Below are 19,103 nucleotides of genomic sequence, written 5' to 3'. Positions count from 1 at the left end.
TAAATTCAAATTCAGTAGATTTCGCTTATTAGCAACCCCTTGGTCAACAGCAAAATGTTGCTATTATCCAGCAGTTGCCAATAAGTGGAAGGTAGCTTTGCAAGGCTGCAGCTAAGGAAGGAAGTGCTGGAAAGTACATTCCCTGCCTGCAGGCTGGACAAGGGGGCTGCGCTGTTCTCTCCAGAGATCAGGACTCAGCATATCCCACTGCTCCCTTCCCTTGCTGCACCCCCTAGTAGGCTGCAGTCTTGAGAGGCTACCATGCAGCTCTGGCATCTAGCTGCCCTCCAGCTACTGCCCTGCTCCCATTCAGCTCACAGCCTCTTACCTCCTGTGCAGTCCCTGTGTAACAGGCAAGTTTGCAGGCTTGCAAACCTGCCTGTGATGGGTGCGCTCAGCATGTCCCAGTGCCTCCTTTTCTGGCGGCAACTGTGAAAAAACGTTCTTGATAAGCAGCATGCTGCTGCAAATATCCGAATCCCACTAACATTAAAAAGTCAATGGGACAGGATTGATCCCCAGCAAAATGTTGCTGTTCAGTGGAATCTAATGTACAAACCTGTTTGGGGACTCAGGAACACTTTTCCTTTTTTGTTTCTTCTTCTCCTCATGTAAAAGTATTCCCTAAAAGAGAGACGTATAGATAGGGTGACCGGATAGCAACTGTGGAAAAAATGGGACGGGGTGGAGGGGTAATAGGCGCCTATATAAGAAAAAGTCCCGAAAAACAGGATTGTCCCTACAAAAATGGGACATCTGGTCATCCTACTTAGAGATAAGCGAACATATAAAATTCAACGATTACGCAGGGAACAGTTCATTGGATTACAGATAAACAGCGTTGTACTACAAAAGTGTTCCGTAGTTGAAAACTGGAGCTTACTACTGTAAATGGTTTTAAGTATACTAAAGAAGAATGTGATTCAGAAAATTATTTGGTGTTTACCTGATTTACTCTACCAGCATGTTTAACAGCACTGGGTGAAGAAGGGGATCCACATAGACCTTCTGACTTTGATCCACCTGAGAAATAAAAATAAAGTGAAAATTTACTGAAAAGGTAAAAATATTACCTTCCAATTAGAAACTCCAACAACTTATCATTATCTACATAAAGGCACTTGTATGCATGCCTCACCCCCCCATCACCTCGCAATCTTTAGTGTATTCAACCTCAACACCCTTAAGAAGTAGGGAAGAACTATTATGCCCAGTTGTCAGAACTTAGGCACAGAGAGAGAAGTGTCTTGCCCAAGGTCATACAGAAAACCAAGGGAGACCAGGGAATTGAACTTTGCCCCCTTACCACTAGATCAGAGAGAACACTTTTGGGGCCACACAGAAAACAATTTCCAGAGTACAAAAGATCTATCAACAGGACCACCCGCTCCAACACACACATGTAATGATAGGCAACGGCCACCTCTGTGATTAATGTAGTTTACATTACATTCGACAACTTCATCACCACACTTATATGTTAGAAGCGACAAAGGTCAATATACAGCAGGTCACCTGGACTGAAAAACAGCTGAAGCTGCTCCCACAGCAATGAATAAATAGACATCTTGAATGCAGTAAAATATATTTTAGTCTTCACTCTCCCGACATCACACTTCAGAGATGGGACAGAAGAAGTGAATTTTTAAGAGGAATGTGAATGAAGTATGAGGAAATCTGACCAATTAGGTTTGGGAAGTGAATTCCAGGGGTAGGGCACAGGATTTAAAAAGAGACATGGAGAAACGCGAGAGATAAGGTGGCGCTGGCAGAACGAAGCTAGCATTGGCAGAATGAGGGGGCAAGGGGAAATGTGAAAGGAGACAGTTCAGAGACACAAAGCCTTGACGGTAAGTACAAGACGTTTATATCTGATGCACAGTGAGGTGGAAAACTAGACAAGTGACTCAGGGTCAGAAACAGGGTGCAGCACAGATATGAAACTTCATTTCAGATCTATTTGGCTAGAATCCTCGAATACCTTTTCTTCTTCAGCTTTAGTTGACAGCCAGTAGGTGATGTACGTAATGGAATATCTACACAGACACTGCACCACCCTAATTACATAGACCTAAGCACTATGCCTCTCACACAGTTGGAGTTGTTAGGTCGGTATAGTGGGTGACTTACATCAGCGGGAGCAATGCTGTAGTGTAGAATAGGCCTGATTTGAGACTCTCCTCATGGAGAGGATTGATATGACAAATGCCACTTTAAATGGCCGGGAAGAAGAGGAACTTTTTTCAGTGGCTTTAAATGCTCTGGGGGCTTATGTAAAGGTTCCAAGGAGGGCATCTTACCACCTCAGGAGATACTGCAATTCTCTATTCCTTTAGAGGCTAGGGATTAACTGAGGGGGCACCTCACCTTTTCTTAGGAAAGGGTTCTACTTTAAACGAGTCCTACAAAAAGTGGAAACTAGGTCAAATAAAGGATGAATATAAACAAACACACGAATGTAGGGACAAAATTAGAAAGGCCAAGCCGCAAAATGAGATTAAGCTACTAGAGATGCAAACGGTACCAAAAAAAAAACAAAAACATTCTACAAATACATTAGAAGCAAGAGGAAGACCCAGGACAGGGTAGGTCTGTTACTCAATGAGGAAAATGTGGAAATGGCATAAGTGCTATATGACTTCGTTTCAGGTTTTCACAAAGAAGGTTGGTGGTGACTGAACATCTAACGTAGTGCATGCCAGTGAAAATGACGTATGATCAGAGGCTAAAATAGGGAAAGAACAAGTTAAAAATTACTTAGACAAGTTGCAACAAAGACTCTGGTGGCACCTTAAAGACTAACAGATTTATTTGGGCATTAGCTTTCAAAAGCTTATTCCCAAATAAATCTGTTAGTCTTTAATATGCCACCAGACTCCTAGTTTTTGTGGATACAGACTAACATGGCTACCCCTCTGCTATTAGACAAGTTAGATGACTTCAAGTCACCTGAGGAAATACATCCTAAAATACTCAAGGAACTGACTGAGGAGATATCTGAGCCATTAATTATCTTTGAAAAGTCATGGAAGACAGGAGAGAGTCCAGAGGACTGGAAAAGGGCAATATAGTGCCCATATAAAGGGAAATACGGACAACCCAGAGAATTATAGACCAGTCAGCTTAACTTTGGTACCTGGAAAGATAATGGAGCAAATAATTAAGCAATCAATTTACAAACACCTAGAAGATAATAAGGTGATAAGTAACAGGCAGCATGGATTTTTCAAGAACAAATCATATCAAACCAACCTAATAACTGTATTTGACAGGGTAACAAGCCTTGTGGATGTGGGGCAAGCGACAGATGTGGCATATCTTTACTTTAGTAAGGCTTTTGATATTGCCTTGCATGACCGTCTCATAAAACTATAGAAGCACAACCTAGATGGAGCTACTATAAAGTGGGTACCTAACTGGTTGGAAAACTGTTCCCAGAGAGTAGTTATCGTGGTTCGCAGTAAGCTGGAAGGGCATATCAAGTGGGGTCCCGCAGGGATCAGTTCTATTCAATATCTTCATCAATTATTTAGATAATGGCATTAGAGTACACTTGTAAAGTTTGCAGACAATATCAAGCTGGAAGGGGTTACAAGTTCTTTGGAGGATAAGATTAAAATTAAAAATCATCTGGACAAACAGGAGAAATGGTCTGAAGTAAATAGAATGAAATTCAATAAGGACAAATGCAAAGTACTCCACTTCAAAAGGAACAATCAGTTGCATACATACAAAATGGGAAATGACTGTCTACGAAGGAGTACTGCAGAAAAAGACCTGAGGGATCATAGTGGATCACAAACTAAATATGAATCAACGATGTAACACTGTTGCAAAAAAAGCAAATCTGGGATGTTGTAAGCAAGACAGAAAATAATTCTTCCACTCTACTCCGCACTGACTAGGCCTCAACTGGAGTACTTTTCCTGAGTATTTCAGGAAAGATGTGGACAAGTTGGAGAAAGTTCAGAGAAGAGCAACAAAAATGATCAAAGGTCTAGAAAATATGCCCAAGAGGGAAGATTGAAACAATTGGGTTTGTTTAGTCTATAGAAGAGAAGACTGCGGGGGGGGGGGGGGGGGGGGGGGGCGGACATAACAATTTTCAAATACATAAAAGGTAGTTACAGGGAGGAGGGAGAAAAAGTATTCTCCTTAACCTCTGAGGATAGGACAAGAAGCAATGGGCTTCAATCGCAACAAGGGCAGTTTAGGTTGGAGATTAGGAAAAAACTTCCTAACCTTCAGGGCAGTTAAGCACCGGACTAAATTGCCGAGGGAAATTGTGGAATCTCCATCATTGGAGATTTTTAAGAGCAGGTTAGACATACACCTGTCAGGGATGGTCTAGTTAATACTTAGTCCTGCCATGAGGGCCGGGGACTGGACTATATGACCTCTCGAGGTCCCTTATGAATCTAGGATACTATATCTCAGCAGAATGATGAGGAAATTGGAGAAGGAACCAACCCAGCATACCAAGACGCTTTGGCAATTGTCTCCTCTTTCAAGGAGGACCTGGCCTCATCGTAGGTGTTCCATGTCAGTCTGAAAGTCCTCCCTGAATTAGTGAGCAAATTTGAATTTGAGCGAAGTAGCATTCCCCCCACAAGATAATGACAAAGGCTGCTGCAGGAAATGGATCTCCTCTGCCTGGCGGCTCCTTTGAAAAGCTTCATTTCCATATCCTGTGGAGTAGTAACCATTTGGTGATTATTGGGAATGGTTTAAAACCATTTATGGGGGAACCTGTCAAATACTTAAGCTTATTCAGAATGCAGTAGTTTAAAATGAGATGAGAATAGCTCTGGGGCCGGCCAGCCAGCCTTCGTGGAAGTACAATGCACTGAAATGGAATCTAAAGTTTGAAAATGGAGCTAACAGGGATTCTGAGGGAAGTGGAAACAACCTCTGGAAATAGGAAAACTAACTCTTCCCCACATGCAGGCCCAGATCCTCAAAGGTAGATAAGCACCTACCTTCCATTGATTTCAATCTAATTTAGGAGCCTAAATACCCTTGAGGATCTGGGCCATACAGCCTGTTTTCTGGCTTTAGTGGAAATCATGTCTCATCTTTCTAGGTGACGGGGTGCCCTTTAAGGCAGGCGGAGGACTAAGAAGGGAAATTGGACAATTGCATCTTGTCCCCTTGAAAAGTAACATTCAGTAACATATGCATGCTCAATATAATTGAAGAGACATTAATCCAGACCCATTTAGTCCATCTTGTTAAATACTCCAAAATGATAGGGTCTGCTTAAGATGTCTTAGAATGTATCTGGGTTTCATACCTGCAGCTCCTTTATACTGTGGGCACTCTTTTTTAATGTGGCCTTCTCTCCCACAGTTAAAACAACGTTTTTCTCTTAAGTCCCTGTCCTCCTGCCGCTTCCACTTCTCTGCTGACTGCTTGGAAACCTTCTCTCTTCCTGTGTCCAGTGTTGCTCTCCCTAGTTTGTTTGTCTGAGGTGTACATAACATCGTTCCTTCCTTCACAGAGGTATCTTTTTCCTCTTTGCTTCTTTTCTCGTTGTTCTCTATGTACCTTTGATTTTTAATATCTTCATGATCATGTCGTCGTCTCAACCTGCAGAAGCAAAACAGTGACATAAAAGCAAATAGGCTCTGTCGGATGGAGAAAAGAAACTTTGTGTTAAATAGTCTATTCTTTAAGAGGATTTATGTGACATTCAACAAAAAAGAATAAACGTATCTCTCTTTTTCCTAGAAGTCTACGTGGTGGGAGAACCAACATAAAATATTAAGTAAATTCAGTAATATTAATTTATGTAGTTAAGGGAAACTTTCTGCTGAACTCTAGTGGAAAATATGAAGTAAAGCACCACCATACAATCAACTATGGCTAAAAAGCAAGACTTCTTTACAACCAAAGTGTCTAACTCTAGGAGTAATTTTCATGGGATTTCTCATCTAGCTGTACAAACTTCTTCCCAGTTACAAAACCCCAAATAGAAAGTACTCAGTCCACAATTAAATTGGTTTAAGCTTTTTCAAATCTGGACTGACAGCACTATTATACAAATAAGAAATGCTACCTTTTAAACATGGAGGTTTCATAATGCATACTGTATATACACAGAGACACATCTAAGGGAAAAAATTTATGACGTAAAGCTCAAAAACCCTCTCCACCATACAATCAACCATGGCTGCTGCAGTCCATCCACTTAAGAGAAAGGCTCTAAGCAAAATGCTAAAAAGAAATGTAATATAATTAAAACTGGAACCAATGGTGGTAGTTTCAAAAATGCTTGTGTTTCAGAGTCACTTAGAGGCTTTTGAAAATATACCCGATATTCTTTATTTGGGACTTCCGCTATGCTACATTTGCTTAGGCCAGAGTGCATGGGTTCTTAACCTAGATGTCTAAGCACTATCCATTTCACAATTCACTAATCAAATATAAAAACGACATCATCATACAGAAAAGGATACTTCAGACAATTTCTGCTTGCATTCCTGATTTGCTAGCTGCCAAGAAAGTGTTTTGTTGCTGCTTTTTTAAAGCTTGTTGAAGGTCTTCAGGCCAACTGGTTCTCCCAAAAATAGGTTTGTTTCATGTCAGCAGCATGGCTAGGAATACGATTGAGTCACATTCTCCCTTCAAGGAAAGCGCTCTTAAGGAGGCAATCCCTTACTGCAAACGCCCATGTTCTTGGAGTCAGTTGGTGAAGAACATTATCTGATCAACACTGGACTCTTTTCTCCTCAGACATTTAAGCGGTTCTGCTTAAATTTGCTAACTAGAAGGATGAACTCTGATTTCTGTTACTTTTACATTTCTATCAGTAATCCAAGCCCCTTAAACACTGGGCCCTCCACTTTGTCCATTTTCAGTATCTCTTGAATCCAACATTTCAGAAATTTATACAAACCCCTTGTACTACCAAAACCACAGAACCCTTAAAAATATACGTACTTTCTCCTCATGGGACAGTCTTTCATGAAGTGTCCAATTTTACCACAAATTCTGCAGCATCTGTCATTTGGGGCCAGTTCTCCTTCTGTCAGGACTTCTGGGTCAAAGAAGTATTCCTAAAAGGAAAGAATGTAGTGTTGTGCACCTATTTCTCCCCCCCCCAAGATTTGGAAACCTAAGCCAGCTATGACTAGTGCTAGGGTAGACATAGCCTTTTTGTTGGTCCAGGGAGTGAAAAAAAACACTGACAAAGCTACCGCTGCTCATTCGGGGTGGATTTATTTTGCTGGCAGAAGAGCTGTCTCCTGCCGGCAAAGAGCAGCTACACGGGAGAACTTTCAGTGGCACAGTTGTAGCGGTACTAGTGTAAGCATAGCCTAAGCGTGAGGCCATATTAATACAAGCAGCTCCCCAAAAGAGAGAAGGTCGGTGTGCTTTGTATCACTCCATTGTGGTGCCTACTGTAGAATCAGAAAGGCCATTAACTGACCACAGCTCTACAAAGAAGTTTAGCCTTCTTGACCTCCTTCGTGGCTATGAACATTATAGTCTGAATGAGAACAAAGTTACAGCCATGTTCCACTCTCTGTAATGGGACTGCAATTCAGAGCTGTATAACCTGGTGACAGGTGAGAGCTTGTCCTAACTCATTCTCTGACACACTGCTGCTTTGCTCTAGGACAGCCTGTTTAACACAACGCATTTTAGACTAAGCTGTGTGGGGTAAACGACGATTTACTCTAGGCTTGTACAATGGAGCCCCAACCTGGTTAATGTTAACAGGCGTTGCCACAATACAAGTGTTAAAAAAACCAAAACAACCTATCAACAACTTATAGCAAAAGCCAGAAGAACCACCACTATGGAAGTTACCACTGAAATTTGAAAGGAAACTCTTCGTTTCCCACGCATAAATTACCAATAAGTTCTTAACAGAGTGCAATTGTTTTCATCTGAGTCATGTGTGAAGCTTCACAGTAGATAAGGGACTTAGATACCAATGTAGAGGGTGAGTGAGTGTGTATTGCTATATTCTACAGACAGACACTTACCATTTTTGAGGGATATTCTTTAGGAAATCCTTTTATTGGGGTACCAAATACCCTTCTGCCATTGATAAAAGCCTTCATTATAAAATTTGTCACTAGGAAATAAAAGAAAAAAAAAAATCAATTGTCTAAATAAAACAAGACCCTCAGCAGATTTGTGGAATGCTTGTGGACCGGGTAACTTACTTTTTCTTGATAAACCAGCTCCAAGATTGTGGTTCAAATCAAAGGGATCTGTGTGAAGAAATTTGTAAGTATTACTAAAGTCCATATGAAAGCGAACTATGAACCAAACTGATTAATATGAACACAAAAAATCTAATGTTGCTATTACTGATGCAGAATCAATACACTGAAATTGATTTCTCCATATCCTGAAAGAGGATATATTCAGAAGACAAAAAGAAAAGGAGTACTTGTGGCACCTTAAAGACTAACAAATTTATTAGAGCATAAGCTTTCGTGAGCTACAGCTCACTTCATCGGATGCATTCCGATGAAGTGAGCTGTAGCTCACGAAAGCTTATGCTCTAATAAATTTGTTAGTCTTTAAGGTGCCACAAGTACTCCTTTTCTTTTTGCGAATACAGACTAACACGGCTGCTACTCTGAAACCTGTGATTCAGAAGACAGAATCTCAGCCGTCCAGCTATGAACCAAATTGACCGAAATGTTGAAAAAGAGCAATTTTTGAAGGTGAAAGGAAATCCCCTGCCCCCAACCTTTCTATCAAAGTTAGATGAGCTAGAAAAATAATGTCTGCATTGAAAAGATTTCCCACACATGGACCCTGATGCAACACAGCACTTAAATATTTGGTGAACTTAAACTACATTTTATCTCTGAGGGATTATTCGTATGCATAAAAGCTAAGCATGCATTTTTTATGTACTTTGCTGGATTAGGGTTTCGGTCTTCTAACAAAAAGGAACTGATTTAAAACATAATGCATTGCATCATTTCAACATTCTGCATAATGCTATACGAAAGCTAACTGAAGAAATGTTTAAGCCAGTCCAACTGATTTTAAACTAGACAGTTAATCTTTTCCAAAGAAGGGATATGATAAGAACTAAGTGGAATTGGAGTAGAAGCAAGCTAAAAATCATTTTCAGCTCGTATGTAAAACATACTAGCAAATGTCATTGTTAGTAACTAACTTTTACATTCATCTCTGAGTCTGAAGAATCTCCAAATCTGAAGAATCAGGGAAAAGATTACACAGTGAGACAGACAGACTATGGACTGAATTCCAGTTTTCTTAACCATTCTGATAGTCAGCCCTCAAACAAAAATGATCCTTTCTACACAATGATCTGCAACAAAATAAAATGTAAAATTCGCTTTTCAACTTTATTTCAGTTGAAAAATAAGGGCAAAATTCCAACCCTACTGAAGTCAATGGGGGGTTTTGTCCCTAACTTCTGCGGGCCAGGATTTCACTCAATGTATTTAACCAGAGGAAATCCTAATCCAGCAGGATGAAAGTGGAAAAACAACATGCGAGAAGAGCAGATTTATTCAAATGGGTTTTAAAGCAATTCCATACATCAATGAGCTCTGTATCAAATTCCTACAATACCTTCAATAACAATATATTTGGAAGTCCACTGCTTCTTGAAAGTTGTAAGCAGATTTTTTCTTCTGATGCAGATAACATGTTCTTTGAAATCAAATTCTTCTGTGTAGAAGCGGAGAAGTCCCAGCCATAGCTCCCCAACAGATTCAGTGTTTGAACCAGAGTCTGGCCAACAGGCTGGCTGGAAGTTAGAGAGAAATATTTCTTCTTCTGAGGTTCAGCGATTCAGACAGATTAAGCAAATGCACATTCATCATTTCAGAGTGTTAAATTACATATAATTGTGGTTATACACAAGTGTGGTTTAGAGTTGCTCTAAATCACTTTCCATCCTTTTACAGTTTGAAGGTTAATACTCAAATTTTGCTGTTTAAATGGTCGGTGGGTATTTTTAGTGTGAAGAGTAGCAATGTGTGGTTTTGGTTTGTTTTTTTTTTTTTTTTTAAAACAACTTGCTGTTTATTTTTGATTACATGCAAATTGATATGCGTATTGTTAGTTTACGTTTAGGCTGGGTGCCCCTTCAACACAAAGTTATTCCATTGAAGGGTTATGTCACCTATCATCAAGTGGGGAAGAAAGCAGCAGTATGGCACATCGGTGGTTATTCTTTAACAAACCTGATAGGATTGCTGTTGAATGCAAAGCATTCACAGGTGCACTGGTCTCTTGTACTGTAGACAACCAACTATGTTATGGTAGCTTGACAGCACAAAATTGAGATTTTCACACATTTCCATTATATGTCAAATAATTCTAAGTGAATGGCTTTATCCCCTATACCGCCTTGGAAATCTCAGCTTTCAGTGTTTTAATAAAATGAGAGATTTATATTTTGGAAGGTCGATTGTATTTTATTAGGCTAAGCCAATAAATATGAATATGTACAGTTCTATACAAAAAAGTTTCCTGGCATGCCCTTTTACAAAGAAGGTACTCTGCTTTCAAGTCTCATGCTTGGCTCTCTGTCTTGAGTAACGTTACTCTTTTCTCCTCAGAACAAAATATCATGTCTAAGGCATGTGCCGTTATAACAGTATCTGGCTCCATTTAACGGCTGAAAAATATTTAGCAGATTCTTTTAAGAACATTTTCAGCATAGTGCTAAACATGTTTAGATTACTAAAGCAAGGTGCTGAAGTATCGCTTCACAATTCCAATTGTAAAGGCTGACACAGCTAGGTCCTATAATAGCTGACATTTTCAGCCCGTATGTAAAACACATTAGCAAAAGTCATTGTTAGTAACTACCTTTTACATTCATCTCCTGAATTTTTCAAATACATGCCTTACCAGAGGTTTAGTTTCACTTTACAGAGTTATTGCACAATAATGCTACATCAGAAAAGTGAATATAAGACTCACCAACTCATCTATTTTGTCAAAGAAATAAACATTCCAACCATCAACTAAAATTTCAGGCTTCTTTGGCGCCTTGTAGATCTAAGAACAGAAAGTTAACTAGTTAGAGCATGGCTGTTCAGACTTGATGATTTTGATCCCTATTTTGGTCAAGAGCGCACCAAAAAATATCTAACTGGGACCAACTGATTTCTTGACATACGGTACCTCTTGGAGAACAGGAATGACTGGTGGATTTCGCTGCTGAAGAAAATAAAGCACCATAAGAGTATATGCATAGGAGGACAGGCTACCTCTAGATGCATCTCCAATGTCACACATCTGGAAAGAGAAAAGCAAAATTATAAAACTTTTTACTGTGGCTGTTATCACTTTCAGAGTGCCTGAAGTGTTACTCACCTTTGTAAAGACTTTCATTGTGTAACACAGATATTTTACTCTGGAATCAACGGCTGCATAAGAGGACAAGAGTCTTGTGTTATGCAGGGCCTGTAAATAAATAAGGAAGTCAAGTATGGGAAACGGCGTGAGGTGGAAAAAGTGGTAGTTAGCTAACGCCTCTGATCAGGAAGGCTTTGAAAATGACCTATTTCCTTGAGAGGAGCACAGACCTACGACGAGTCACAACCACTTGCACTTGAAAAGCTTGCATATGTATGAGGGCTGTCGATTAATCGCAGTTAACTCACGCGATTAACTAAAAAAAATTAATCGCGATGAATCGCACTGTTGAACAATAGAATACCAATTGAAATGTATTAAATATTTTCAAATATATTGATTTCTAATACAAAATGTACAGTGCTCACTTTAGATCATTATTTTTGATTGAATTTGCACTGTAAATATGAGAAACAAAAGAAACAGTATTTTTCAATTCACCTCATACAAATACCATAGTACAATCTCTTTATCATGAAAAAAAAATTCAAATGTAGATGTAAATACAAATTTATATGTTTTGTACAAATACAAAACAAGGTAAAACTTTAGAGCCTACAAGTCCACTCAGTCCTACTTCTTGTGCAGTCAATCGCTAAGACAAACAAGTTTGTTTACACTTACAGGATATCCTCTGCCTGCTTCTTATTTGCAATGTCACTTGAAAGTGAGAACCAGGCATTCACATGGCACTTTTATAGCTAGTGTTGCAAGGTATTTGTGTGTCAGATATGCTAAACATTCACATGCTCCTTCATGCTTTGGCCACCATTTAAGAGAACACGTTTCTATGCTGATGACACTCATTAAAAAAATAATACAGTAATTAAATTTGTAAGTGAACTCCTTGGGGGGAGAATTGTAGGTCTCCTGTTCTGTTTTACCCACATTCTGCCATATATTTCATGTTAGAGCAGTCTTGGATGACGACCCAGGACATGTTCATTTTAAGAACACTTTCACAGCAGATTTGCCAAAACGCAAAGAAGGTACCAATGCAAGATTTCTAAAAATAGCAACAGCACTCGACCCAAGGTTTAAGAATCTGAAATGCTGTCCAAAATCTGAGTGGGACGATGCATGGAGTATGCTTTCAGAAGTCTTAAGAGAGCAACACTCAGATGCAGAAACTTCAGAACCTGAACCACCAAAAAGAAAATCAACCTTCTGCTGGTGGCATCTGACTCGGATGATGAAAATGAAGATACATCTGTCTGCTCTGCTTTGGATGGTTATCGAGCAGAACCCATCATCAGCATGGACGCATGTCCTCTGGAACGGTGGCTGAAGCACGAGCATGAATCTTTAGCGCATCTGGCATGTAAATGTCTTGACACGCCGGCTACAACCGTGCCATGCGAACATCTGTCCTCACTTTCAGGTGACATTGTAAACAAGAAGCGGGCACCATTATCTCCTGCAAATTGTAACCAAACTTGTTTGTCTGAGCAATTGGCTGAAGTAGGACTGAGTGGACTTGTAGGCTCTAAAGTTTTACATTGTTTTATTTTTGAATGCAGTTATTTTCTTGTATATAATTCTACATTTGTAAGTTCAACTTTCATGATAAAGACATTGAACTACAGTACTTGCGTTAGGTGAATTGAAAAACACTATTTCTTTTGTGTTTTACAGTGCAAATATTTGTAATCAAAAAGAAAGAAAGTGAGCAGTGTACACTTTGTATTCTGTGTTGTAACTGAAATCTATTTGAAAATGTAGAAAACATCCAAAAATATTTACATAAATGGTATTCTATTATTGTTTAACAGCACGATTAATTTTTTTAATCGCTTGACAGCCCTAATATGTATGAATATACATGTGTCTGTGTGTGTACAAATGTGTGAGCACATACACTTTCACCGATTTACAACTTAAACTGTTAAGTGCACTGAATTAAAAGGCAAACGCTGCAGCTAGTAGGAGCTTAGCAAAACCACTTACCTACCTAGTTCTGCACATTAAAACCTATTTTATTCAGAAAGGAAGCATTCATCAGGCGAGTGGGGTTACCACCTGCTCTGGTGGGAGGAGCTTATCAAGATGCTTAACTTTCATCTGCTCACAAACAATATGCAGAAGCATCCAAAAGGTAGTACCTCAGAATAGTGAAGCATCAAGCTGCTACTGTATTTCTAAGGCATGTGGCAGAGCATCAATTCTGGGGCAGTTCCTAAACCCACAAACCTTTCATCCCAGAAATGCAAGCACTACCAACTGACACATACAGACGCGTAACCTGAAGAACAGGCTTTCACCACACCTAGCATTTAAAATAATCTCCCTCTCCTGATACAGAGACTTACTGTCTCAATGAATTTGCTTTTGAAGTCAAGAGTCACTGATTAAATATGTTTTTTAAAACATTTGGCCACGCACTTGGGACATACATTCTCCATGGAAGCAAAATTTAACAAGTAACAAGGCAAGCTGGGTTTGGGACCAGTCTCAAAGTCCTGCTGACTAGCACCTGGGGCTTTTCATAATCCAGATAATCTACGGTTAAAACCCTCCAAGTTAAAAAGGCTTGTGTGGCCAGATTTGAATCTGGTAAAAGGAAGATTGTTTCCAGCTAATGTTTTCCACCTTTCACCAGCCTAATTCTCCAGAGCATAGCGTGCAATGGAAAGCGACTTATTTTGTAAGAGATGAAACAGCCCTGATACCGTGACAGTCCCCATACTTAACACATGCAGCGACGGTCTTCTCGCTGCTCAGGATGTTACTCCTTTCCCTCCAAGTTCTACAAAAGGATCAATGTACCTCAAAACACTGGTGTTCGCTATTATTAAGCTAACTAAATTTACTACTAGCATACAATTTTAGCAAAAAACAACTGCTCTGCCTCCTTTCACTTCACCCAGAAAGAGTCAAATGGAGGATTAGAACCCAAAAATCTAACTGGAATAGGCAATTTATAATCGTGATCTTACCAGTGTATTATATAAACTGATGTCTACTTCAAGACTGCTTCTCACATGGAAGAACTTGACAATTGGCACTTTAGCAGTCGTTATAGGCAAGACATTTCTTAGACCTAGGAAGGAATATTACTTTGGCTTTCACTTTAATACAATGATAACGGTATCAAATACACGGACACGGGCTTACAAAAATTGCAGCAGATTTCTTTAAAAGCCTGTGGGTAGGTATCAAAGCTATCTTTCAACTCTGCATATATGAAAAGTATAAACATTAATCTATGTGTTAATATGGATTTTAGACACTCTTCATTATTCATAGCGTTTCTGGCATTAGTTTTCATTTAACATTAGCTGAAAACTAAATTGTTGTTTAAACAGCAAAATAGCATAAATACTTATCTGGTACAGAGTGAATTAATTTTTAAAATCCTCATAAAAAGGCATTTACATGTGATTTTTACAGGAATATACTGTTACACTAAACTGTAATGTCTAGTGTGTGCCATCTTCAGCATTATTAATCTTATTATTATTATTAATGTTATTTGTGAACAAACAAAAAATGGATATGTAAATACAAACCTATAACCACTGTCTGAAGGGTCAAACTTGTAACTTAGGACTTGTTTTCACGTATGTTATTAACACAGTATCAGAGTCTAATTTAGGCCTGGTTCTATCAACCTTAGCACCCTTCAATGGGCCTCGTCATGCAATGAAGATCTACAAACGTTCACAATCCAAGTCCCCAATCCTGCTAACACTGAACTCTTTAGTGCATTAGTTATCTTAAATGATATCTGTGGACTTATACCCCTGAACCTTCTGACTCCATAAATAGTATACAAATTCATGTACACAGCACTATCCACTCTTATTCTCTAGTAAGGTACCTGAATGTTTCTTAAGTACTCTTGCTAATTCTTCAATTATTCTTATGCAATCAAGTCCCTGAAAAGGAGAGAAAAAAAAAGATTTCAGTGCACTGATAATGTTTTGTGCCCATCGCAAAATTCTAGAAAAGCTATATGTAATCATTACTATTAGACCATGTCCTAGCCAAGCCATTTCAGTTGATGTGCCATTCATTGCCCGTCATTAGGCTTAAAGCCATATCATTAAAAAGACACCTAAATTGTACACTCAGCGGCATTCATACCAGACAGTTTCAAAATGTAGAGTAATTTTCAAGTCAATACTAAAGGATACCCTAATGTTCTTAAAAGAGTTTATAAACATGCATTTAAAGCATTTGCTAATTTATATCAACCAAAAAGAAAGACTTGCTTCTTTCTCACCCCATCTTCATTTTCTACCTTACCATGCATCAACACTGTGATGCTGAACCAATGTGCCTCATTCCTTTCCCCGTCAAACAATATTAACATTTCACTGAAGAATCTACGAATAAGCTCAACGGTAAAGGAAGAAAATCTTAAACCGGATTAGCTGACACAGCAGCAAGACACTAGCCAATTTACTTTTTTTGGTAGAAGTTCTATTTACTTTTTCAGCTACTGTGCAAGTCCTTTTTGAAAAAGGATGTCACGAGACAGTGGTCACAGCAACAATAGCTCTATCTATAAAATACCAGTACAAGTTAGACAAAAGAGCTCTAAGTCTACCTCAGAAGTTTCCAGTCCATCAATTGTCATACAGATATCAAGGTCACTTTGTTTGAAGCCAAAGCCATTTTTTGATGAGCCAAACAAGTTCAACCTGGTTCCTGTAAAGGACACGATACTATAACCACATCTGATACACCATCAGTTCAGTTTTAATAGCTAGGGTCTGATTTGGCCAATGTTGAACTCCACTTTTCTGTAATAATGGACGTCACAAGGAATATTTATTAAATATAGGGCATATTTCTTGCTTGTCTATGGACGGTAACACTGTACAGTTACTGGTCTAATTCACTACCTTTTAAGAGTAAGAAATAAAAGGCATTTTTGTCAAAACAATGACTAAACCGTACCGCAAAATTTTCAGCATTAAGAATAAAAGGGTTCGCGAACAGGTGTTCTTTGTAGCCAGCGTATGCACAAAATTTCCATATTTCAATTTGATTTACAAGATGACAGTATCCCTGCAATAAGCTTTCGTGGGCTACAGCCCACTTCATCAGATGCATAGAATGGAACATATAGTAAGAAGACATATATATACACATATGTAGCCCACGAAAGCTTGTGCTCAAATAAATTTGTTAAGTCTCTAAGGTGCCACAAGTATTCCTGTACTTTTTGCGGATACAGACTAACACAGACGGCTGCTACTCCGAAACCTATCCCTGCAATGTCTCTTTTCTGGCCTTTGTTAATTTTTGAACAACTTTAGTAACCTGCAGGGGCCTACGGAGCAGGTGCAGTAGTGCTAGATGATTTTCAGGCCCCTGTAGCGGTCTGAATAGTAATGGGGATTTGGACTGGAAAAAGAGAGCCTGGAAGTAACTAACTCAGTGATTAGCATGGCCCTCCACCTCTACCCTCCTCTGCTGACAAGCCACCAGTCTTAGCTATACAATGAAAATTAAGATTAAATATAAAATTTAGGATAGATATCATAGTTAATATATTTACTGACTTTTCAGAGATTTCAAGGCCAGAAGAAAACACTGTGATAATTTAATGCGACTTCCTATATAACTATGATACTCACAGTGTTTGAGTGCTTCAGAAATAAAGAATTTAACTTCATGTCACCCCTCTGACGTAGGGAAGAATCCCCATTTTACAAATTGGAATGAAGATACAGAGATTAAGAAATTTACCCAGGATCAAATAGGAGACTGACACACCCAGGAACAAATTAAATGGCAAACTAACTAGATTAGCAGCACGAGGATTTGAGTAAATCCTCGAGGATCTGGAAAAGCGATACAAGAGCTCTCTTTGGGTTACGACAAGTCTTTACAAATGCAACAATCTTTGGCCAAAAATTCCACATCCAGCCTGCATACAAATTTGGCAAGACTATGAACTGAAGCCCAGGTGGTTACCGTATATATTTCCAGAAACAGAAACCATAGCTCCAGTCTCCTGAGCTTTGCTGATAGCCAAGAGTTATGGCTCTGCTTTAGAATACTCCCAGAGCGATATACAGGCAGTACATTTTTCTTGCTATACTGAGAATAAGGGCAGAAAAATAAAGCTATTTCTTAGATGAACTGAAAAGGAAGGGGATCCTTTTGGCCTGATCAAGATTCCAAGGCGGGGTGCCAAGGGTTTCAGAAAGTCTGTAGCGGTCTTACAAGAATGAACACAATGACTGGATCAGCGAACTTTGACTCATGAATTTGAGATGAAAATGCTAGTTATGGAAGTTTTATTATAAAATTTTGATTACTGGTTTCTTAAACGGCTATTGTTCATTCCTGATGATGTCATGACCTTTTGACTATTTCTCACCAACAGGATGTAAAAAAAATATAAATGGACATGTTTTTGGAGCTTTTTGTTTGTTTTAAGAAAGAGCACAATCTCAAGGAGGCAGGGCATAATGGAAACATCAAGCTTTAACAGTGAACTGAGATTATGGCAACAGAAAATATTCCAAATTAATCTGAAGTCCTATAGCAGAGTCTTAAACAACTGAACAGAATATTTTAAGAAGTTTAAATTAGCTAACTTTGTTCTTTATACTGGTACAATGAAATTGTTGAAAATACTAAAAAAAGTGAAACAAACAAAAAAAAAACAACAACAACTAAATACGAGTATGAAAAGAAGCTACACAATTACCTGGAAACTCCTGTCTGATGAAGCTTTCCAGATTTTGCCGTATATGTCCACGAGCCTGATCCTCTATAATATTTGGAGCAAAATCCTCTTTAAAAAAGCCAGAAACATACCAATTCAGGCAAAATATGTAAAAACATTGCCACAGTTAAAAGTGACAGGAAGGGGGGAAAAAAGGAAATTGATGTGGGAGGGGAAGAGAGGGAGGAGTGGGTAGAAGCAGAGAAATACTAAGTCAAACAAAAAAATACATCAGGAAAACAGTCGTTTTGTCTGGTCAGAAGCGAAGGGTGCCATACTGAAAGACCAAATGAATGGGAGGGAAATGGTTCAAAAAAATCTGAAATCAGCATATTGTTCTTTGTAGAAATGTGCTGCCTTTGATCTCTCAAACAGCAGTTTCTGGTAATGAGATACAAAATATCACACAAAGATCCGCACTAAAGAGGGTCGGACAACATTTCTGGAAAAAGGATGCCTCATATAGGCTCTGAAGTCAACGTGTAGGTGCCTAAATGTCAAGAATATCAAATATCCAGCAGCTTTCATTGACTCCATGTTTAGTTCAAGGAGTCATGAGATCAGCCTACACACTTTGGATTTTTACTCTTTGGAGGTACAATTTAGACTTATGAATATAAACAAGTATCAGGTGCAATTTAGCAATTAAACTACAGAATCTCACCTTTTATACTAAGTTTGCTACTTTCAAAACCCAGCTCCGCTGACGCTGTTGATCTCAGAGAATTCCCTAAAGTACTATTAAAATCTAGCTAACTAATTCATATTTTCCATAAACATATTGAAAGAGTGCAGTATTGATGACTTACTGTAACACTGGATGCAAACTTGATCTAAAATATTTGAAAACTTGGATGTCAACGCTGGCAAAGGGTCTAGCTCAATTTTTTTGAAGTCTTCTGGACAATCCCTCTTTAGGTGACCTTCTCGTTTGCACAAGCTACATACAACCATAGGAGACTGCGTGAATAGAAAGCAAGACATTTTTTAAATCTACGGCCCTTTAATGAATCAGAACGATACTTAGAAATATTTCCTCCTG

At 38.8% G+C, this 19,103-nt stretch overlaps 1 protein-coding gene across 1 annotated transcript in view; it reads right to left on the bottom strand.

Moving 5' to 3' along the window:
- Positions 1-19,103, bottom strand: part of TUT7 (terminal uridylyl transferase 7) — a 35,661-nt gene that overhangs the window by 1,998 nt on the left and 14,560 nt on the right. Inside the window, 16 exon segments of the mRNA XM_038402311.2 lie at positions 560-590; positions 592-624; positions 947-1,023; positions 5,294-5,589; positions 6,943-7,058; positions 7,995-8,086; positions 8,178-8,225; positions 9,574-9,751; positions 10,936-11,013; positions 11,140-11,253; positions 11,332-11,421; positions 14,310-14,413; positions 15,194-15,251; positions 15,926-16,026; positions 18,044-18,130; positions 18,871-19,021. Of these exon segments, the coding sequence (XP_038258239.1) occupies positions 560-590; positions 592-624; positions 947-1,023; positions 5,294-5,589; positions 6,943-7,058; positions 7,995-8,086; positions 8,178-8,225; positions 9,574-9,751; positions 10,936-11,013; positions 11,140-11,253; positions 11,332-11,421; positions 14,310-14,413; positions 15,194-15,251; positions 15,926-16,026; positions 18,044-18,130; positions 18,871-19,021 (1,654 nt within the window).

Source organism: Dermochelys coriacea, chromosome 5 (genome assembly GCF_009764565.3).
Source record: "Dermochelys coriacea isolate rDerCor1 chromosome 5, rDerCor1.pri.v4, whole genome shotgun sequence".
NCBI lineage: Eukaryota > Metazoa > Chordata > Testudines > Dermochelyidae > Dermochelys > Dermochelys coriacea.
This window is presented reverse-complemented; position numbering and strand designations above follow the sequence as displayed.